The sequence below is a fragment of the Nipponia nippon genome, unplaced genomic scaffold (genome assembly GCF_047370975.1).
Source record: "Nipponia nippon isolate SJK-2023a ecotype South Korea unplaced genomic scaffold, ASM4737097v1 scaffold_4, whole genome shotgun sequence".
Lineage (NCBI taxonomy): Eukaryota > Metazoa > Chordata > Aves > Pelecaniformes > Threskiornithidae > Nipponia > Nipponia nippon.
In genome coordinates, this window is record NW_028262358.1 from 29852224 (window position 1) to 29876036 (window position 23813).

The window sequence follows — 23813 nt, forward strand, 5'->3', positions numbered from 1 at the left end:
AGATCATTTCAGTTGGGAGCTTGTAAACAGAGTTGAAGGTTTTGAGGACAGAAAGTAAAATCCAAAGTCATTCAACTAATTTTTTTTTTTTAAGTTACCAGTAATTGAACACAACCTTTTAAATAGATTCAGATTTGGGTTTGAGGGTATTAGGCAACCTGAAAAGACATACCAAATAGTTAAAAGAATACACATGGCATTTTTCCAGTTACTCATCCTGTAATTAAGAGCAAACCAGTCACTGAACTTCACAGTCTCTAGCTATCACTTTTTGATTCCCTAGATCCTGCTCCTAAGAGTCTAGGAAATCTGCACATAAAAAAACATTAGAAGTACTCTTAACTCTTTCCAAACTTTCAGTGGCAGAAAATACATAGCTGGTAGTACAGAGATACAAAGTGGTGACTTTTGGTTTTGGCATACTTATTCAGACTACTTTTGACCTGTAGGTGACAGAACTTCTGGGAGATATTTTGTTACAGTAACAGTTCTGGTTTTGCTAGAATAGTGTGGAATTAGAACAGCAATAACCTCCCCTGCCACAGCCATACATGGACAGACATTGCAGAAGCCTTAAACTTCACACTACTGAGATATTGGTACCTGAAAACAGTCCCAGTTTTACAGATGACAAATCAAACCCACAAGAATTTCTCTTAAACCAAAGTAGCAGTAAATGAAAAAGAACGGACTACAATTCTTCATTTCCTGTCTGCAACCTGAGCATCATTACTCAGAAGCAAAAAGCACGCATTTTACCTCTCCAATATTTTGATGTTCATGCACTGATCGCTATTTTTGCTGATTGCATCGTCCAGGGTCAGCTTACAAATGTTTTCATATCTTTGTTTTGAGTTGTTCCATGCATCAATGGGAAACAATTAAAACATAGCTCTAAATACCCTTCACTTTAGAAGCTAATAACCACTTCTCATTAAGCAATTGTCTTAGTTATCACAGCCGGAGTAAAAAAAGTGCTGTAACTGAATCCATTATACCCTGTTCCAGAGGAGGTGCTCATATGCCCAGATCAGTGATAAAAATTAAGCTGCCCTCTTTCATAAGTTATTTTCAGGGAGGAATCAAGATTTAGATGCAACCAGGCTATCCCCTCAGACTGATAGATTTAAGGTCTGGACAAGAAGTTGGAAAACAAAACTATTTAATATCACAGATGATGTCAAAACCTAGCAATGGGAAAAAATGTCTCCAAAAGCTGATCTCAAGTTCTCCTGCTGCTACTTAACTGCTAGCAACATCAACTAGACCACCTTACATGTACAGCGAAATAGGATGAATGGCTCCAAAATTGTTTCAGTTAAGTATATTCCTAAGATACCGACTTTGTAAAACAGGTATGTGGAAAAATTAAAAATGGCCTGTACTTTGGGGTTTGGTTTGGTTTTGTTTTTTTCTTTTAAGTTAGATGGTATTTATGAGGAGCAGTTTTTTATTATTGCATGTATGCTTCTAAAAGAGAACTGGAGACCAACATCCAAATGGTTCAAGATATATGCATACCGATGACCTCCAGGTATGAGGTATGGAAACCTGGTCCAAAGTATATTGATATGGACAGTTAGGAAAGTGAGAAGAGAGCATTGCACATAGACTCTACATTATGTCACATCACATGAAAGAAACAATTAGTTCCTCTTGAAAATGTTTCTCAAAGGAAGGCAAAATGCTCCTAGCCACATCAGCCATTTTGAAATTCATACTTGGAACAAACAAGAAGCTACAACTGATAACGTTCTTCATGATAGCTTATGCACAGATATCTTCTTTAAGTACTTCCACAGTCTTCTCCATCATTCACTTCTAATGCCTCAGAAAAGAAACGGATACCTCACGATTCAGATTCTTCAGGAGAGTTTAATTTCTGCCTTTTTATCTTCCTATCTGCACATGCCACACCTCATTGCACTAAAATATGCATTTTCTCAATCTGAAATTCTGTCTGCAAGTCTTAGCTACTGAAAGAGTTCTCCTGGAGAGCTGCAGCACTAGAACATTTCCAATAGCTACTAGCCCAGAAGAAGCACAAATTCTGCAAGAGATTGCTACGCGAACATTACATTATTACACAACAGCCTGAAATTTTAGCAACAAAATTCCTTTGTCACATACAAGAGAGTTCTAACAGAGTCCAGTTGCAGCTTGCTTTCTCTTCAGATATCAGGAATGTAAATCCACACTGGCATTTTCAGAAGACTATTGCACTTACCCAGGATTCACTTTCATTTCCAACTGATTCAAGAGGTTTCATAAAGCATTAATATCTTTAAATAATTTATATATTAATCTATTTTCAATTTGTCTTAGTTATATACCTCGCGTTTTATGACTGGAAGAAAAAAAGGCAAAAAACCCCACCCACAGAAAAAAGCCATTCTGAAAGGTATCTCTAAAATTCAAGATGCAGACACTCAAAGAGACAGAAGCCTTATCATACTTCTTCCCCAAGCCCTGAAAAACTAAACCTCACAACACATTAAGATATGCAATTTACTTGGGACACTGGCTTTTCAGAAAAGATTATGGAAGAAGCATAGTGACTTACTAAATAGAGCTGGGAAGTTATATGGTACCAAGTAATAGCAACATAGGATCAGATCTCAGGATGTGATAAAACAGAAAGACATTCTAATGATGTGTATGCAGAGGGAAGGAATGCTATGAAGATAAAGGGCATGGACATACTAATTTGCACACACTTCAGACCAAAATCTGTACTATTAGCCTTCTTAACCACATGTACAAGTGTTTTCAGCAAAATACCTGGGTTCTTTAACAGTGCTACTCAGAGTAAAGTATTTCTAACAATGGCCCTCAGGTAAGTAAGGAAAAGGTACGGCAAAAACAGATTTACCCGAGATATCCCTAACATAGTCATTCATCATAACATGTATACATAACATTCATCAACATGGCTTTACCACAGCACCATAGAGAGAAGCAGTTGCAGAGACAGAAGACAGCAGCCAATGCTGCCAACTGAAACTTTCTGAGAAGACAAGACTAAGAGCGTGTTCAGGAACGCTGCTTTAGAACAGCCTTAATTAAGATTAAAAGTAGTGTTTTGCTATAATTTAGGAATAAATGGGACCTGTCACTGATATAAACCTCTTCCACTGCAGAGACAGAAATTTAGGAGGACATAAAGGACATAACATTTTCTTAACTTCCCGCTTCTAGTTCATTAATATATAATTGCATCCATCAGCCAAATTAAAGTAAAATGAAGGACAACTACACAGCAGGAATAAAGGGTGGGGGGAAAAAATATCCAAACAGACAGGGAGGGTTATAATACTTACAAAGAATGTCCTGATTATCAACCTGCCTACTTTGAGGCTTTGTGATGTCTAAATTTATGCTCATCTTAAGGGAGTAAACAGGTACGATAATCTTGATTCACAGCGGAATTTCTGTGCAAGTTGAGGAAGCCAATTGAAATAAAGTATGATAACTTAAAACAGTGAATTAGAGAGGAAAAAAAAAATGTTATAAGGATGCTTAATTCTTCTGCCCAGATAAATGTGGCAGAAAGTCCAGGATCACCACAGAAATTTCATTTTGCTCCATAATAATAATATACAGTACTTACATCATTGCAAATAAATATTACACTTGCTTTTGTAAAACAAGTGAGTTTGAAGACCCTAATGTATGCTTGCCTGGTTGAAATGAATGTTTTTCTTTAAAGTTTTATCTTTCAATCCAAGATTTCTGTGACAGCAAATCATTCTAATGTTTCAGTCCTTAATTTATTGATAAATATTGTCTAACAGATCCTTCTTTAAAAAAAAAGACACCGTATGAAATGACCACACACACTATTGAAAATTCACCACAGAATGCTAAAGAAGGAATATCAGAAAAAGTTACCATTAAATATGTAATAAAAATTAAAAAAAAAAAAAAGAAGTATCAATTTTAAATGTTTAGCCCTATTGTTGGGAGAGTCATAAGAAAAATCCAACAAGTTTTACTCTGAATGGGAACAGTGTGAAGCAGTGGCACATTGGACAGTCTCTCCTGCTCTCTGTATCCACCTACCCATTTCTAAGCAAAGAACGTTCATTTGCAATCAGCAACACATGAAAAGAATGTTTTCCTATAGAAAATGACACGGAAGACAGCATTTCAAAATGGTAACCACCTTCCACTGCATCCAACAGCGCAGTAGCCATTTACCTGTACCCGTTGTACTTCCAAGTGCAGTTCAAGATCCTCGTGCTGCCCTCTGCATTTTGCACAGTTTGGGTTAAACTTCACAACAGCTCAACTTTCCTTTGAAACACTGCCATGTTTGGTCTGTTTAAGAATGTAATCTGCTTGCCCTTAGGGCTTGATAGAGTTAAAGGGCAAAATCCTGGCTCCATTTAAAGTCAGTGGGCAGTTTGCCATTTAATTCAATTGGTCTAGCATTTCACAGCGACCTTAAGGGTATACCGAAAAGCTTGTACCCATGTATCCTGTCTTTGCTTGGAGGAACAGTGGTGGCATGTATTAGTTTTTAACAGTAACGTCTGGGTGGCAACTAGGACGCTTTCGCTTTTACTTTGAAAGCTCACATGAAGCTCACAAGCATTCATTCAAAATTACAGGACAGAACTGTAAACATTGGTTCTTCAACATAAATTTTATCTCTGGTTGGTATTCAAAAATTCATGTTAAAATTTAGAAACTACAGAATGGGCATCTGAGAAAACATTCACTTTCATTTAGTCTAGATCATTTTAAAGAGGAGGATCAAGCAAATCATATTTGATTTCACAGCAAGAACACACACAGTTTTTAATATTAACCAAATTGTGGCTGTACCAGTGCTGTATCGCAAGTGACAGGAGACGTTTGCAGAGACAGCATAAGTGGGATGTATTTTACATTACCATCTCAGCATCCTACACAAACTACAGTGGAATGGGGTTGGATGAGTATATCAATTTGTGCATCACCATGGGTAAGTTAAAAAACTGTAGAGAAGCTTTTTATAAAAGTAGCCAGCTAAGAGAACAGCTGATCAGAAATTCTAACTATGGCATCCAGAAAATAAGTTTTTTAATCAATCAGCAGCTCAAAAATGTACAAACACTTGTAATCAATGACACTATTACTCACCTTGTTATAAAATAAGATTCAAATGCTCCCTCATCCAAATTATACAAATTTACTCTTACAGGACTGTACAGTTAACCTGTGGAAATCCCCAAATATTTCCTGTATTTTACTTCTCACACTCGAGTAAAACAACAGTAGACATCAGCGATCGATGCCGGGATGCTTGGATCTGTACTTTTTTCAGTACCCTTATGTAAATAGTAATCTGTTTCAAAGTTAAAAATACTCCTCTTCCTCTCAGCTGATGTATATGGGTATTTTTATATCCTCATTTAGAAGCTTGGCAAGAAACGCAGAGGGTAAATGATTTTGCATAATGTCTCCCCTTCCCATTTTCAACATTCTGGCATAATATTAAAGTCCAACTTGGTAAAGACGAGGGCAGAATAATTATGTTATGCACCGCTTTCTCAGTTTTTTACCAGAAATTAAGTCAGTAATCATTGCTCAGAAGATTTTTTAATACCATAAGCTTGCCCTCACACCCAAAACTTCAAAAATAAATACTAATAAAGGCTGCAGATTGTCACTTTTCTCTTAAGACAGACACTGTAGTACTTGTACAGTCATTAAAAAACATTTTCCGCTTATTTTCATCATGTAAAATGAAAACATAGTCCATCACTCAAATTATGGAAGCACAACCTAGCACAACCTGCTAGCCCAGGAGAGGGAGAAAGGAGGAGAATGCCAATTAACCCAATTACTGACAGAAAAGATATCAGGATGAGTACCTCTCAGGTCAGGTTCAAAAATACATCAGAAGCACCACTGTTAAAAAAAAAAAAAAAAGGGAAGAAAAAAGAAAAAAGCTCACGCTCCCTGTGCTGAGTAGCACTATTAAATTCAGATGCAGGGTTGTGTTTAGGTTGGACAGGCCCCAACAGTAGAACAAAGTCAGTCTGTCTTAGTACCATAACCAAATTCTACAAGTTAACAGCTTTTCATGAAAAGCTGCCATTTCAAAATGTCAATCAAACCTGAATATAAGTGGGAACTCCTGCAGAAATAACCAGCTGCAGGTTTGAAAAACATTTTTCACTGAAAGTGGAAACACAAAAGATGTTTGAATGAGATCTCTTTTCATTCCTGTAACAGTAGACGGTCATTTTCACAACATCAAGGACAAAAACACAAGACAAAATTGCAAATAACGTCTTGAAAGAACCATTTGCTGGGGTGATGAATGATTCAAGTTACAAATGGCAGAATTATTGGGAAATGGGAACTCATTAAGGTGAAGATGCTTCTCTTATAAGATTGCAGTTTGTCTCCACTTTTTCTTATTGCATCTGAATGATTAGGTTGTACATATTACTTTCAATCCACGTTTAATATTCACTTTCTCACCTTGAGGCAGAAGCTTGCACAAAGATAATCAAACTTGCAATAAAAGTAGTATGTCTTTATGGGGTTTTATGTGTTTATTACACAGAAAACCAGTCTCAGTTAATCAAAATGCAGATTCTAACAGAACAAAGCTAAAATTTATTTTCTACCCACCGAAAGAACTCAAGTTTTCTAATTCAGTTCTGTGTATCCAAACCTAAGTAATTTTTACTCAATAAACCAAAGGGAAAATATTACTTATACACGTGTACACTATAATGGAAAAGCAGCTTAGCAATAACACTTTGGCCACATTCTCCTTTTTTTTTTTTTTAAGAATACAGCAGGAACAAAGCTATTTTTTCTGTTCTCTGAAAAATGCATACTGTCTCTAAAATTAATTTGCTGCCCAAATACCAGCTTCATCAACTTCTTATTCAATAACCAGACTGATGTAGCACTGATTTATTTCACAATTCTCTATATTCAATGCTATGAAACAAATTTAGCCAGTAGGGAGGCTTACTGAAGAGTTATACCAGTATTTAAAAGATTCCCCCTGCCCCCCGCAAAGGTAACACCTGTACTGTAACATCAACAGTCATTGGGCAGTTTTCTTATCAAATAATAAAAATAATGAAGAAGAGAATAAATTGCACAGTAGATTAACACCTCAGCATGTTTCAAAGTTTAGAGTATTAATGTAGATGTATTGCCTTATACATATTTACCTCCTTCCCAGCATGACTATCACTGAGTTATGATCACCATGTGAACAAGATAACATTAACTCTTTTGAGAGACACCACCTTTTTCTTAAGTTACACTTTCACCAAAATGAAAACACATTCATGAGTTACATAAAATTCACAAATTGGAATGAGATGAAACAGCACAGTTCTATTAAATATAACTGAACATATTTATAAGACTTAAAAGTTTGCAGAGTTATCGAAGTTGGAAAATAACAGATACCATTCTTCAGCAGTGTTTGCTGAAAACTAAGATGCTACACAACATGAAGCTCTAACAACTCATCACTACAGCCTCACTGTACTGAGATCAGTTACATCACCCAATGTCACACTGTAGCACTGTTTTCTATAGCATACATTAATTTCTGATATCCAAAATCTCAATCTCCGTCCTATATCAAGCTGCATTTCTCCAGCTGCAGGCTGCAGCACCCTAGCTAAGTTACGTGAGTTTTTTTTTCTTACACTCAAACTTCACTTCAGTAGAATCACAGCAGAAGTTTATCAATAATGCTCCCAACAAGACGACAAAAATAGAGCGAGATTTTTCATCACTAGTTCCTGTTCTTATCACTTTGTATCACCAGCATTTGTTTTTAAGTAAGCTGGAGTACATACAGTCTACTCTGAGGTTTTGGGGATGAATAATTAGCTGTATGAAGAAATAGTTGAAGTAAGATTAACTTGAGCATAAATGTCGCTACCAAACTATTTAAAAACCGAGACCGAAAAAAAGGAAAGAAGGAAAGCAGCAAACTGTGCCAAACCTAGTGCCTTAGCAAGCAGAGTGTTTTTTGAACATTCTAAAAAGCATAAGGTTTCCTATTTACTTCAGGAAACAGCTTACAAGTCAAAACGTGCTGGAGGTTTTTTCGTTTTGTTTTGTTTCGAGCTGCCAATCGCTAGTCGAGATTACTATTCATTTTACAGGAGTGTTAAGAATGCAAATGGTTAACAGTAGTATAAACTATATACTTGGTTTAAGTCTGAATGTCTGAAACTATTACACACTGCATTCATCTGCATTCCCTGTTTATGGGAATGAAATATGTAGTCATTTGAAGTCCACAATATGTATACTGTGTTTGTAATAACTGCAGATTTTACAAGCACATTATTCTTTCCATTAGGATTAAAACCTCACCGAATAGCAATTTGTGAAAGAATTCTAGCAGGGCCCTGAGCCCAGAACTCTGACCTCTGATGAGATGCTTGGCAGCAACAAACTCTAGGTCTAAGCAAAACATCTGGTTTGAGTTAGACTTCCTGAAAAAATAGCCCCTGTACTGGGGAAACTGGTATTCACTCAGCTTTGTCTATACACTTTGACTGACTTCAACACTGTTGCGGGGAGGGGAGAGGGGGAGCTTCGCCAGAATGCACGTCAATCACCGTAGACTTCTTGGTGGCCTCCAAAGAGCCAGGCACTTAGATTAGGAGACACTGTATGCATTTGTTCATGCTTCTTGGGCTTTTTCCTATTGTACTTTATAGCTCAATGTTTTTTTCAGAATTAGTGCCAACTCTGAATTATCTAATCCAAAACTACAGTCGAGCTCAAAATATAAATTTTGCCTGAAGAAATAGTTTCTGCAGATTTTTTTTAAACAATAATTATTTTAACTTCATCTTCCTTGCAAATTTAGACAATCACTGTCATCATAAAATGAATGGGAATATTCCCAAAAGAAACACAAACTCCAGTGCCAAGAAATTTGTAAGAACAACAACAGCTTTTGGTTGGCTCCCAAAATATTTTATACACAACACCATTTTTACATACATTACATAGATAACAGTACCACAGGAGAGTAACTGTGACAAGAATGCCGATACACTGGGGCAGGGTGTCCTGAGCTTGCTGCTCGTATGCATAATCAGCACAAGCTCCTGCAAAAAAGGGTAAGAAAAGGATAGAGCTGGTGCTTGCTTCTCATTTTCCTGAGATGGAAAGTACACCGTGTCACAGAGCAGGTGAAAATGAAGAAATTCACAACTTTTGCAGGCTCGGTAAGAGTTGCTCTTTGTTCAAACTGACAGCCCAGGTAAGGAAGACATGAACAGCCCAGTGCGGTAGGTAGGATGCAGCTTCAGTAACATCCGTTGACTGTCAAGGAGAAGTACGTGGCCAAACCCCGTTCACCAGACTGACGTTTTCTTTGCAGGAGATTTTGTGTTTTTAAATATCATAGCAAAGCCTTTTGAAAGTATTAAGCCATAATAATGAAACAGCTAGCAATACCTACCTGTTACATTAACAGATAACACATGGTGGCATTAAGTGTCTTACGTAGAATCAGAAAACTCAAAATAGTTGAATTTGAAAGTAACAGATGCAGAATTTAATGGAGATCTCTGTTAACACATTCATCAATGTTGCATATACATGCATGTATGTATAAGAGATTGTATAAGAGATGTGATGTGTGATAATATTTTTCTATATACAATTTCACTATGTACAGATGAATTTACCATTGCTGGCACTATTGGTAGGACCTAATTCTATTAGCAGAATACTTTTCTGTACACTCTCTACTTGATAAAAATGCGTTATGGCGAAAAAAGCATCTGAAAAAAGTATTTTCTTCCATCTACTGCTCTATTTTACACAAGCCTGCCGTACCGCTGTATATTGTCAATGCGATCATAGTTTATTTTCTTCCTGTGATTGCTAATGCAATAATATTTTTATGCCTGATCTTACAGTAACTTTACACTGGAATTAAATGTCAATTTCTACTTTCCACCCCCAAAATTCTAAATTAAACGCCACTGATACCGACCCCCTGCATTCAGGCAAAATGTAGCCACCAACCCACAAAGGGACATTTATAAAATAAGCCTTGCTTGTTTGAACTGCAACACTGCCGTCACTGGAGTTTCACCCGGGAGACTTAAATAAATAAAAATAAACCAAAGTAATAAACACCATGTTTTATGGAGCAGCACAGAAAAAAAAAAGCTCCTCCTGGCAAACGTGAAAGATTAGACTTAAAAGCTGCCTCTCTCATTCCGGAAGACTTCTGGCCCACACTACTCAATGCCATCTCTGAAGGACAGTCAGCTGCGGGCCGCATGGCCACCCACACAAGTGTCCGCGCGTCCCTTTGGCACTGCAACGAGCTGCCTTTCTGTACACGACAATATAGGAAACAAAACAATGTTCCAAATTAAGTCAACGTATAAATTTCTGAGCGCAACAGGAATAGTGAATCATGTACCAGTGTCTCAAGCAACATAAGGCACGATGGAAAAAGACTGCCTCTAGCACAGGATTTTGTAATATATAGTTATGTTCTCTGAGGAGCTAAATTTTTCTACTACTGATGGCGTTCCAGTGGCCATGTTATCCAAATGTCTGACGTGAAACAATTTTTTTTTTTTTTTTAAAAGAAATAACTTGCATCTGTCCATAGACTTTAGTTTTCTGGAAGACTGAATATCATTTCAGAATCATCATCATCAGCTGGTTGACAGCAATAAAGACAACATTCACTTTAAATAACCCTGAATTATATACAGTTGAGTAAATTTGAATTTGTTTTGCTTTAAGGTCTTCCAAAGTTGAGGCCAACATGCTGAACAAAAATATTAAACTATCTATAACCCTGTGTCAACATATGATGCTACTGGGAATGGTAAGTGAATTAATTTTCCAAGGAAAATTAATTACTTATGACTTACAGTTGTAAAAGCAAACAACGTAACTCTGGATTAGGGCACATTTAATTTCTGTTTGGAGTAGCGATTAAATTAATTTCATATAATTCATGGTATGTAATGGAAAGCAGAACAAAGATGAAATCTTAGACAATGACTGACACAGAAAAAAGTGTATATTTATGTTCCTGATCCAAAAATAAAGGTCACAGATATTAATCACTGTCTAGTGAAACATGACTTTAATTTCTAAAATGATTTTTTCAAAACTGTTTGTTAGAAAAAGTGTTATTAGCAAGATAAAAATCTAAAAAGCAACAAATTACAAAACACCAGATATCTTGCACGTTATATTGTCTCTTAGTGAAAAGAGACTACAATTTTCAGTGATATCTATTGAATGACATAACTGTCACAGGATTATGATGATGAACAGCAACACTAATGTAGGATGAATTTAAGTTAAGTTCATTTTACTTTAAGGAAGAGCGGAAAAATTTGATCGCAGATCCAATATTTAAACAAACATGTATGCTAACACCGCATCACAACTTAAACACATAATGTAGGACTTTTTTCAGTTACTTACATTTTATAGTAAACAGTTACTGAGAAAAATAAATCCATAGCTCAAGTGAACCTATGAAAGTGTTCCTGCAGCATTCCATAATTTGGTATTTGTTCAAACTAAATAAGAATAATTATTTTATGTATTTCAGTGCAAAACATATCAAGTTCTTATTTTACAGAACATCTGCCACTAGAATGTTAACAAACCATTTATGGGTTTAAAAATATAATCAGAATTTTAATTGTCACTTATGGTCTCCTGCTGAAGGTGAATACAAATTTATTGCTGATTCCAGATTTTTGGATATCAAGTCAACAGCTGCTGTGCTATGAACTCACATGGAATCACTCAAAAGTATGATAATATTAGTATTTTTCCTTATGAGTCAAATGAATATACTGTTAATTCATGAAACCAAAACAACAGATGCAGCAGATGACCGCTGCACAGCAAGCAGTGACTACAGAATTCCACTAACAAATAATATTTACATTCATGATGTTTAAATTGACCCCACATGCATTCAAAGCAAGTGATTCACATTCCCACTGCCACTTTTACCTGACTTTGGACACTAGAGAGATGCTTTTACTATGGTCATAATTTAATCAATTTTATCATTATAATATTCACATTAAAATCTGACTAGAATTCATAACATAGCATCTTAAAGATCAATTTACTTCACATAAAAGATGAATGTTTGAGCCTGAAATGCAAGTCCTATGAACAAATGGATACAGGTAATGCCAAGAGTAATCTGCGGCTCTCTGGCTGTTTTTTACCGTAGTATTTTTAAGAATATTTCAAAAATGTAAAGAACTTAGGTTATGAAAATTTAAATGAAAGCTAGATGAAAGGAACAGAACAATTTTTCATTGCTAAAATTGTGTATTTTCACTTAAGGTTATTAAACACTTGAAATGTAAACAGGAAATCCATCAGCATCTCACACGTTTCAGAAGCTGTTCAATCAAAATACTGTTGAAAAGATAGACTTGATCATCCTCTTTTCTCTTTCAGCTTTTAGTCAACCAAGCACTTCCAAACCAGTGTATAGAGAAGCCGTATCAACCTGATTTGCAGGATCCCAGCCTCGCAACTCCCATTTCGCTCCTCTTGCCACTTGGCTCCCACGTCAGCACCGTCTCTCACAAGAGTTTAAATCTGCCTGGCTGGATTGTAACTCAGCTTGCCTGTGTTTGAACTAGCTCTGCCCAAGTACGTTTATAGAAAGGCAAAAAAAACAACCACCAACCAAACTGAAATATTAAATGGGCTTGCATAGAGGGTACCCTAGAGCTGGGCAATTCTGCTGAGGACTTCCTATCTGTCACTTTTGTGGTAGTCTGGAAGTAAACAACCTTTACACCTATTTTTCGTGAACAATAACATGTATAATTTTAATCCAATTAGAGCACTAATCACACAAGAGAGTTTGCACCAAGTCTGTTGTCATATGGCAACAAAAAATTTCCTAACAACCTTCTGCCAAGAGAGCTGGTAATTAAGCAATCCCAAGCAAACTGACAAGGGAGGGCAAATCTGCCCAGCAGCTGTTCCCTATCAACACCCTTAGATCATCCCACCTCAGTACACCAACACTTCTTCTGAAACTCCCCTACTTTTGCGAAAACCTCAGCAGCTCTATAACACCCCACATATGCAGATACAAACTCTCTAATAATAATAAATAGCAGCAATGCAAGAGGGGGATTATTAGCAGTAACGTCTAAAATTTACCTGCAGTTCAGGTTGCTTACAAAGGCATATCTCTGAACAAGTTTTCAAATGCTGTCTACAGTGCATTTTTGGTGACAGGAGTGAAAAGAGATGCAGTCCACGGGCAGCTTCGTGAGTGACATGTGCAGATGCGGTAATACCGCTCTGCTCTTGCACTCTTGGAAATACATTTTCCTTCATTGCCTTAAAGGGGCAGCATCTCACCTCGGCCAGCTGGCACGCTGTCTTGGAGTTGCCAGTAAATATATACAGCGTACTAGCTAAAATCATTAATAACACAACGGTTATCTTCTTTCCATATCCTTTTGTTTTGTTATAACCAGCCATAATAGATTAGCGAAAGTGTCTTGTCCTTTTCTGCCAGGACAGTTGATTTCTCTTTGCCAGTCAGAGAATAGGTAGACACAACCAGAGAGACTCTGCCAAGTTACAGGATATATAAACCGTCCCTGGCAGCCAGCGAAACTGCTGCTGAAGATAAAATTACGCAAACTTGCCAGAGGTCTAACTTATTTGGAAAGGAATCTTAAGTTTTGCACACCTACTTCAGCAGGGTGGGGAAGCATCAAGAAAACATTACAGGGTGATTACTCTCCCTGACAAAGCTGTCTGCAAAGATTTTGCTCCCATGGGTGTCAGATGGCTTGGTTCACAGGGCTTTACTTTTCAAAATGAAAAGTACTTATTTACCCTAAAAATTATGTTGGGCAAAACCCACATATGATTTTTGCTTGCTTTCCTCACAGAGCTAATGCTTCACCACTACTACATGACAATTAAGGATTCTGTAAACTGCTGGGTGATAAAAATCCTGCATTAAGCACAAACATACTCACCAGCCTACATATCCATTTAAAAAAAAAAAAAAAATACACCTTTACCCTACTGACAAGACACTGGGTTTTTTGCCTGCCCTTAACAATATTTTACAGGAAAAGCCACCACACCCCGTGCCTCAAAAAGTTTTTCTACACCTTAAAAATTTGAGTATTCCTCTCCCTTTTCCACAAATTTCAAAGCAAGCAATGCCTTGCCGTATGCTGCAAAAACATCCTGCGACAATAGTCTCTTTGCAGGAGAGTACAGGTTCACAGGAAAGGTTTGGGTTTCCTTTCCTGAGGAGCAGAGCTAGGAGCGCTGTGAAATACTATCCCACATGTCCCTGTCTTTCAAGTCCCAGTGAGTTCATTCAGAGACGAGATGCAATACAGAAGCAGCCCAGAATTTGTCCAGTTACTACAATAAATTTCTTTATTTACAATAATGGCAACATATCCTTTAGTCTATGTTGTTTAGGAATTTCTTTAATATCAGAGTAAGCAGTTCCTTTCATGATACCCTATGGTTTCAGCCAGACTCCAGTCCACCGGCATATCTCCTGTTACAAGTTTTTTCAACTTAGGTACACCCATAATTAACAGGTTGCCACATACTGCCAAAAAGGCAGTGATACACATTCATTAATAAGTGGTCTGATTACTGTGAGATATATAGAACCGAGCATTGGTTTGCTTAGATGCCTACTGTTTAAGCAAAAGTTCTCTTCATGCAACCAATTCAAGTACAGGAAACCATAAGCAAGCTCACAAAATTGCAATTTTACCATACAAGGTTCAGTTCTCTGCCTAACTGTATGTATAAATTAAGTGTAGCAGTACCGAAGGAATGCTGAAGCATTTTGGGGACAGGCTGTTCAGCTGGGTGTTGAAACCTGCAACCTACGATTCTGACCAGCAAACAACATTCCTGCTGAACTGAGTTTCCACAGGAGCTACATGAATTACACAATATAAAAGCACTGCTCACCTAATAAGACATCACATTTTCTTAATGTAAGTTGCAAAGCAACACAAATTTGCTTTAATAAGCTTAATAAAGCAAGCTCAAGTTTGAGGTTGTTTTGACAATCACACCTTGGGGATTTAAAAAAGACCCTCTTGCACATCATATGTCATCACAGTCTCACATCATAGATGAGTGATTCTTCTATGCTATCCAAGTAACACACCTAACTACTCATATACCCTATGGGTTAGTTAACCAAAAAAATAAAGAAGTGAAATAAAGTTCTTAAATACTCAGTGAAAAATGTACATTTGACTGGAAAAATCAGCCAGCTCCAATACTTGGCTCCATGTTATTAAATAAGAGCATACTACGCAAAGGATATATAACCAAAATCAGATACCAAGAAAGATAAAAATTCTCTTACATTTCACCATTAAAACCTGTGTATGTATTCTAAGGAAAAATGAAGACAAATATTTTCTTAAACCACACACTGATTCTTTGAGATGGCCAGCGTTCAGATTATGACAACTCTCGTTTGTACTCACCGACTACTTCACAGCTTTTTTTGCTAGCAGCTTCCTATTTAAACACTAATTTTCAAGTTTCCACTGTTAGAGAAGCAATACAACATTTAATTAACCCCAAATATTGGTTTAGATAGTAAAGAAATATATCTAAAGTTTGTTAAGCCTCAGAATGGCTTAACAAATAAAGCTACCAAGTTATCTTAGCTAGGGTTTTGAAAATTAGGCTGACAAACACCTGCAGTGCAAGGGAGAAGTCAGGTTTTCCTGCGGGAAAGACAACAAATGGAAACAATGTGGTGGGCTTGTTCAGCCCACAGTTGTACCAGGCTGACCCAACTGTATTTAATCTTACTCTTGCACTTACAGATACCCTTAAGGTCCCTTTGATCCCTGTATTTCTAAAACTTTGCAATAGTTCACCTCCCAAATATCTCCAAAATTAGTAGCTATTCAGCATTAATATACAGTCAGTTTGCCTCAGATAAATAGTTTTCATGATGGGTGTGCAGAAAAGTAATAAGATTTGAAATTGTACTACTGTTAAAAACAAGGTTAATGCCACACCTCTTTAATACCCATCCTGTCACTACAGGCAGCCACTGGAGGTTTAGAAAGACTCGACAGAGGTGATGCCACACACATCTTCTGAGGGAGGAAGATGATGACTGAAGAATGCAACAAACCAGAAGGGCTAGGGCTACATGCAGTTTCAGCCACATGCAGGAGAGGCCAGTAACATCCTTCCACCACTGCCCACCAGTTCCCCCTCCCCAGCACGAGCATGATTTGGCACTGAGGCAGGGAAGGAAAGACCCACACAGGGATGGCCTGCGACAGCAGAAAGCATTCTTCACGGCCTTCTAGGAGACAGGAAAAAAGCCTCCTTCCTTTCCGACAGGAACTGAGATATGACTTCAGTGAGATGCCTTGCTATTAACTAGCTGGCTGTAGATTTTAAACGGGTTTATATCCACAATATCATAATTATGACAGAACGGGTCCTATTAAGTAGGAAGTGTATCCGATTAAAAGTGTTCCCTAAAGTTGCATTGTCATTTAATAAAACATACCCATCTTTTGGGGGGAAAACCCCAAGCCTAAAAAGCATACCAAATTGCAACTGAAATAATAAAATGTCCTACGAGTAATGATACAATGCAAAACTGATGCACTTCAATAACGAGAACAACATGGGGAGGAAAAAGGACAAGAGGGACAGAAAAGGCATTTCCAAATTTAATTATTATTAGGCATTCTGATTAGGCTTTATGAAACTTTCCTTTGATCAGGACTTTCCAGCATTATATAGAAAATAAACAAAGAATTACTTCAACCATTTTTTTTCCTGAAGGAATTACTACTTAAGAGTATTGTTTACAAATTGTATTTGACACAATGTTCCAGCTACATCTGGAATCAAGTATCCTCCCACTTCAGAGGTTACAAAGCTACATATATTATCTCTTACATCCTTTTGGGATGTTAATTGTCCAAATGTGTTAAATAGTGAAGATGTTAGCACGTACAAAAAATATCAGGAAGAGATTTTTGCACTCCAAAAATTATAAAGGCCAAATAGGATGTTGCTTTTTCAAGATCAGAAATGGTGCACATTTTTTAATACTATACATGACTTGTCAAAAATTCTGATCCTTCAACACACAGCACATATTTTGTTCTTAGGCTACAGGTGAGTTTGAGCTCCACCTAGCTCCTTCCCTAGACGCTACTGGTTTTTTAGCAGCTGGTGATTTTGCACTTTAAATCAACAGCAAGAGACCAACCAAACTTAACATAGTCCCTTAGCATTATTTCTCCTTTCTCTGCCTTGTAACACAGATTCAGGTTCTAAATTTAATTAAATTTAATCTATTTAAATTATTTAATTTATTATTTAAATTATAATTTAAATTATTAATTTATTCTTTAAATTATTTAATTAAATTCAGGTTTATTAATTTAATTCCCACATTAGCTGAGGCTGTTTGTCTTTGATGGGGACTGGTGGACAGAAAGTTTATGCTAGTGCTGTTTTATTCTCCTATGAAAAGCTGGGCTTCTATTTGAGAGGAAGGAATTTTTTTCTTCTTTAGACATCTTTTTTACTTTTTATTCATTTTCTTTGCTCTGGAATTCAACTCCCTAGCCGCAATCTTTGTGAAGCAGCTTTCTTCTCTGCTCTTATCTACATCTTCCAAGATCATTACAACTGTAGTGGTAATTCATCAGCCAAAATTCAGTTTGCAGTATAATAAAGTCTTTAGTCACTAACTGCTTCTTCCCCGATAGGAATTTAACTTTCAACTGGCATAGGGAGGTGGCAAGGCAAACATATTCTGTATCAGGCAGAGTCTGGGCATCATCTTCATGTTCAACTACAGAAGAAATCATAGTAATATGGCCTGAAGGTGATAAATTAATTTTGGCTAGGTTCCTGTCTGGGAGGAAAGAACAATTTTCTTAATGAGATAAAGATGAAGGAAGACAAGGACCTTTAGGCAACTGGAATTTAGTCTGAGAGAAGCCCTAATAAATCAGGTTGGGCTTCTCTTTGTTTAAGGAAATATCTGTTAGGAGATCCAGGGCCTGTTTATTTTTCTCTGACAAACCTGATTTTCTTGGTAGTGCACAAACTCTGAATCATAACTTGAAATGAGAACAAAAGCAGGTGGTGAAGTACAAGTTTCAAATTTTTTTGTCATCTAAAATAAGTAAACATAAATCCCAACTGATGGGACTCAATTTACAGAGATCTGCTACCTGGAAACTCCTGTTTCCATACCCAAAGTATCCATACCCAAATGAGTAGATTTGCTTGGAAAACTTGCACTAGAAAAACTAGAAGACACCCATATTCTCACAAACATGCACGTGAAGAACCAAGAGGCCAGGTGGGAGGGATCCAAAATCCCATGGAAGCAGCAGCTACAGAAGACGCAGCCCCTGCACACAGTACTCTTGGGGGAGGGACAGGCGGGATGACAACACATTCCACGGACTTTGAGAAAGCTCATATTGCGAGCAGCAGATTTAACACATGACCACTTTACTTTCCTGTAGCACTGTTGCCATTGCTGATAGCAGCAGCAGCTCCTGCCCAAGGGTGTCACTCAGCTGAACATACAACGTTCCTGTGCCACAGTCCTGTTACAAAAGCTACAGCCTTTGTCAGGCAGGTTCTGCTTCGCCCATCTCTCACTGCGGTCTCTCAGAAAAAACTTCCAGAAAAGACAGAGCAATTAATGTCTATTGGCTATTGCCTTTCAAGTGGAGTTGTTTGGGACCCCTGGCTATCTTAAACTGATAGAGAGGCCATGTCCCAAGTCAATCAAAACTTGGGCTGCTACGAAAGCAGTAGCCCCAGCTGGACTCCTCCCCCAAGCTATGCATTGCTGCCCCTCCCTTATGCCAACCCAGGACATCATGTAGCCATTACCAGCACCAGAAAAGGATCGGGGCACTTGGGCAGGGGTAGCAGAAGAGGCAGGACCACTCCTTCAGGGAGCTCGCCCTTTGATCGACATGCAGAGAGCGTGCAACCATCCCTCAAGAAACCATGATCCTGCTTGTGCTATGCAGCTTCCACAGTCATTGGCAGCAGCACACAGCCTCAGCCTGCCTCTGCCTGAAGAGGCAGAAGCTGAGTGCAGGCCTAACCGTTGTCTGTCCTACAGGACAAGAAAGCCAAAACCTGGATTTGTCAGATTCCTAAATATCAAAGTCAAGGTGTTTAAGAAAGGAGAGGTCATACCTAAATGCTAGGTTTATAGTTAGAGTGGGCTAAGAAAGTAACTTCCTCTGTGAGAAGCTTGTTTGTGTTTCTGATCTCGACTGCACATTGCATATTTCATCCCAGAAATTAATAAAAAGCTACAGCTCGCAAATATGTTATAAATTAAAGTATAACAAAACTTTTCAAACTGACTTGGATAATATAAAATTCTGTACCTGATATACTCTTTATCTGAGGGATTATATCAGCTATTACTCTGAGACTCCTTGTACGGCACAACAGCTTTTCCCATGCCTGCCCTCTAAGATGCCAGCAAGTGACTGTTCTCTCTGAAGGAAGACCAGTCAGAACAGCTTAATTCCTCTTCTCCTCCCTTCCCCTCCCCTGCCACGAGAGACCACTTACCCCCAAAGGGCAGCAGAGCTTCTGACTTTGCTTTCAAGAGTGCAAATTTGCTTTCAATAGTGTCGCATAAAGCTCTGGTACCTCAGAAATTTCTGTGTCTTTGAACAGGCACCTCAGAGTTTCCGTGGTGATCATTAAGAATTCTGACAGGAGGCCTATCTGTCTCAGGGGACTTATCCAAACCATGATGAAACTTAAAAGTGCAGACAGCTGGTAAAGAACAATTTTTGAGGTCTACCTTTACCAGGCTTTTAGGAATTATTTCTCTGAAACTTTTCATATAACCAATTTGGACATGAACAAATAATGCAGCTGGGTGTTTACTTGTAAAAGTGGATCTAGTGGATCAAGAAGCTTCCCTGAAAGGGCCAGGAAGATGGTACTTACCCTGCTCTGTTTCAATGCAAAGTAAATGATGCCAGCTTCAGTCACTGAGGCAGTAGTGAACTGCTGCAGTACGTTCATTGCAACGTTCATCTGATAATATCATGCTCCCAAAAAACATACAACCACCACCACCTCCGTACCTTTTTGCTTTAGATGTATGCTTGTACAATATGCTCATGGGCTATAGCAGATAGTGTGCATCTAAATGAATACCTTCTAGCCACAGCGATGCACGTTCCTAATATTCACAAATTCACGGTATATTTCAAACAGTAAAGTATTCCATTTTGGAATTGATTTTTTAAAATTTTGTTTAAAAAAAAGCAACCAACTTCTTCTCAAAGTGCTGACATAGCATTTCAAGGTTGTTTTTCTTTTGTTAAATACTATTTTCCTTACAGCAAGGGCCAACAAAAATCTGTACCACTTTTCATTATTGTTGTTATTGCTGTTGCTATTATAAATAAAAGCAGTGGGTCTCCACAAGTAAGGAAACCAACTATGCTTCAGATTGAAGCTCCTCTTTTTGCCAGATGACCACCCCTTGATTTATAGCTGTCATCATTAAAGCACACTTTTACTGAAATCTGGACACATATGTTAAAGAAATCTACAGTATTTCAGCCCTTCAATCTAATTTTCCTCAAAAACTATAGTATAGCTCATACTGAAAGATTAATTATATAAGTTAGTTTTACTGATAAGTTTTGCAGTTGGCAAGCAACATGAGTACATTTTACAGCCTGTGGCAATACAAGTAGGGCTTGCAAAAGCAGTACTGAGCGCTGCCTTAACCAACTAAAATGTTGACCTCAGTTCTTGGGAAAAAAAAAACAAAAAACAAACCAAAACAAGATATACACTTCTTAAAGTTTTCATAGCACCTTTCTTTGTCATACCACCTTTAGCACTGGCAGTAAAGGATTCAGGGCTAATTGCATTCTATTCCATTAACTCTCCTGCGCTAACCTGAAAGCACAGACCCAGACAGTTCTGTGCTTTCTGTTCTGACTTCTGTTCCAGCCTTTCAAATTTACTCACATTCTGTAGTTTCAAAAATAGAGAAAAGCACATGCTGAATTTTCTGGGTTTTTTTTACTTCTCTGTTTGGTGGGACTTAAGCACATGCATAAATGCTTTCCTGAATGGATGTCAATATGCTATAAAATGACAATAACTTATGTACCACTTCTCAATACTATTCACTTTGTAAAGATCCTTTGAAGGTAAAAGTTAATTCTCAGAAATAATCTACAAAAATGTATAAAAATAAGAATTGTCAAACATTTTCCAATTCAACTTTAGTAAATTAAAAACTCCAAACCAAATGCTTTTATTACAAACTTCTTAGAAGGAATGCACATAATAGCACAAATTAATGGCTTCTAAATGGAGGATCAATATCTCATTGTGCTTTACACAAAGAGCTAAAACCCCATTGCTGTAACAATACAAAAAAAGAGAAAGCTTTACAGATCAGGTTACCTGTCTGATTTGATGTTTTTAATAGATTATAAATCTGGCTACAGCCATTTCAGAGTCTCAATCACAATCGTTAAAAGTAGAGATTAAAAAAAGAGGTAGTCTATGAGTTTAAGTATTTACTACCATTCTATCAACTCTACAAGTGTCTTTTAACGGAGATGTAACTAGTTGACAATTATAAAGCAGCATTTTGGTGTTGCTCTATAGCATGATAGATTACTTAGATTAAATGATAAGTATTACCTTACCTGATACATTCCAACTCCTATGTGTTTGGGCTCAATTTTCACTAGCTCAGCTAATGGGTCTTGGACGCGTCTAGCTATGGAAACTGAAAAATAGAATTAGAAAACAACTATGGATTTTATCTGAAAATCAGAAGCATGTAATTGCTTTTGCTATTTTTTAAAATCTTCTACATATTTAATCTCTGTTTTTACCTGGAAATAATCAACAATATAGCAGAATCCTTTTTCACTGTTAGACACAGGACATGAAATATTAAATTAAAAAGTTTTGATTAATGTACAATTCAAGCAAAGACCTAAGGAGATTTCAAACTGTAATCGTGACATTAAGAAAGTTTTTCCAGGCCACCGAGTTAGCAAATAAAACTGTTTACACTAAAGTTTTCCTTTGTATCCATACCAAAATGCACATGTAACATTTAAAATTAAACTCTAAAATATCCTTTAACCTTAAAGCACATATATGTAGAAACAAATAAACATTTAAAGAAGAATGGAGTAACTGTTCACAGACTTATTTATCTAATACAGTATTTCCTAAGGTATATATTATATATTTATATAAGTCAACCATAAAATTCAGTGTTCACTTTAAAAATGGTTCTTGGACTTTACTAATCTAAACTGCACACCAAAACACATCAGTTTGCAATCTGTCATTGTTATAACCATATTTAGAAAAAAACAAAGCAATTTCCAACATTTCTGGTGCCATTAAGAGGATATCAGAAAAACCTTTGGTCTTCTAAATCCAAATGTTGAACCAAGACTGCATTTTTGAAGCCTGTATTTATTGATAAATCCTTTACTTACTCAAATCTCAGAACACATACTTATTTGCAAAACGTCAATTTGTAAATTCTCAACTTTGGTCTAACTGTGCAGATACCGAGTTTCAATCGGTATTTGTAACTGTGCTCCCTCCCATATATACTGAAATAGAAGAGTTCCACTCTACCAGTATTACATTTATAAACTTTTTTTCTTCTAAGTAAGGACAGGCTGGCTGGTTTAGCCATAATATAGCCAAAAATATAAGCAGCTTTACAGAATCACAGAATCACAGAATTGTTTAGGTTGGACAGATCTCTTGAGGACAGACATCATCTTGTCACACTCCCCTGACAAAGCAGGGTCAGCTAAAGCAGGTTGTCCAGGATCATGTCCAGTTGGGTTTTGAATATCTCCATGGATGGAGACTCCACAACTTGTCTGGCAATCCATCCCAGTGTTTGACCACCCTGATCGTAAATAAAGGCTTTCCTGTGTTCAGATGGAGTTTCCTGTGTTTCAATTTGCGCCTGTTGTCTCTTGTCCTGACGGTGGGCACTACTGAGAAGAGTCTGGCTCTCTCTTCTTCATTCCTTCCCATCAGGTATTTATACACATTCATAAGATCCTGCCAAGCCCCCTCTTGTCCAGGCTGAACAGTCCCAGTTCCCTCTGTTTCTCCTTGTATGAAAGGTGCTTCAGTCCCCTAATCATCTTTGCAGGCCTAATTTAAACAGCAGCAACCACTATTGCAGGGTGTTAAAGACTTCATAGCATTTTGAAAAAGGACTTGATTGACATTGATACTTGAAGCCAAAACAGTAGATCGATCTAACACTTATTTATTAGCTATGCAGGCTTCGCAAACCACAGATGCAAAGTTTATGGATTAAATACAGCATTAGAGATTTTGCTTTTAAAGATCTGCACTGCTAAATGCACAATTAACAAGAAGTTCACTGCTCAGTCATGCAAGACTTTTCATATCCCTTATTATCCATTTTAACCTACGCTGACAATGGCAGTTCGCTAGCTAGGCTCAGAAAGCACTGTGCTGGTGACGCCTGATACACCTGCCTCTCTGATAGAGAAGTTCTGAATTCAAAGGCCATCGCATACGCCTTCTTGTGAAAAAAAAAAAAAAAAGTCACAAAATGTTAACCAGTGTAAGTACACCAGTTATTGCTTACACAATTATAGCTTACTACAGAAATGCTTGCCTGTAACAGTCATTCATATTAATTACTTTGAAACACTAGTGGTACGTATCACCCATCA

At 37.3% G+C, this 23813-nt stretch overlaps 1 protein-coding gene across 5 annotated transcripts in view; it reads right to left on the bottom strand.

Annotated features, from left to right (window-relative positions):
* SRBD1 (S1 RNA binding domain 1) overlaps positions 1 to 23813 on the bottom strand; it is a 131277-nt gene that overhangs the window by 32907 nt on the left and 74557 nt on the right. For all 5 annotated transcript variants that reach the window (XM_087775137.1, XM_087775133.1, XM_087775135.1 and 2 more), the window contains exon 18: positions 21765 to 21847. In XM_087775137.1, the coding sequence (XP_087631263.1) occupies positions 21765 to 21847 (83 nt within the window). The remainder of the gene's footprint in view (positions 1 to 21764; positions 21848 to 23813) is intronic.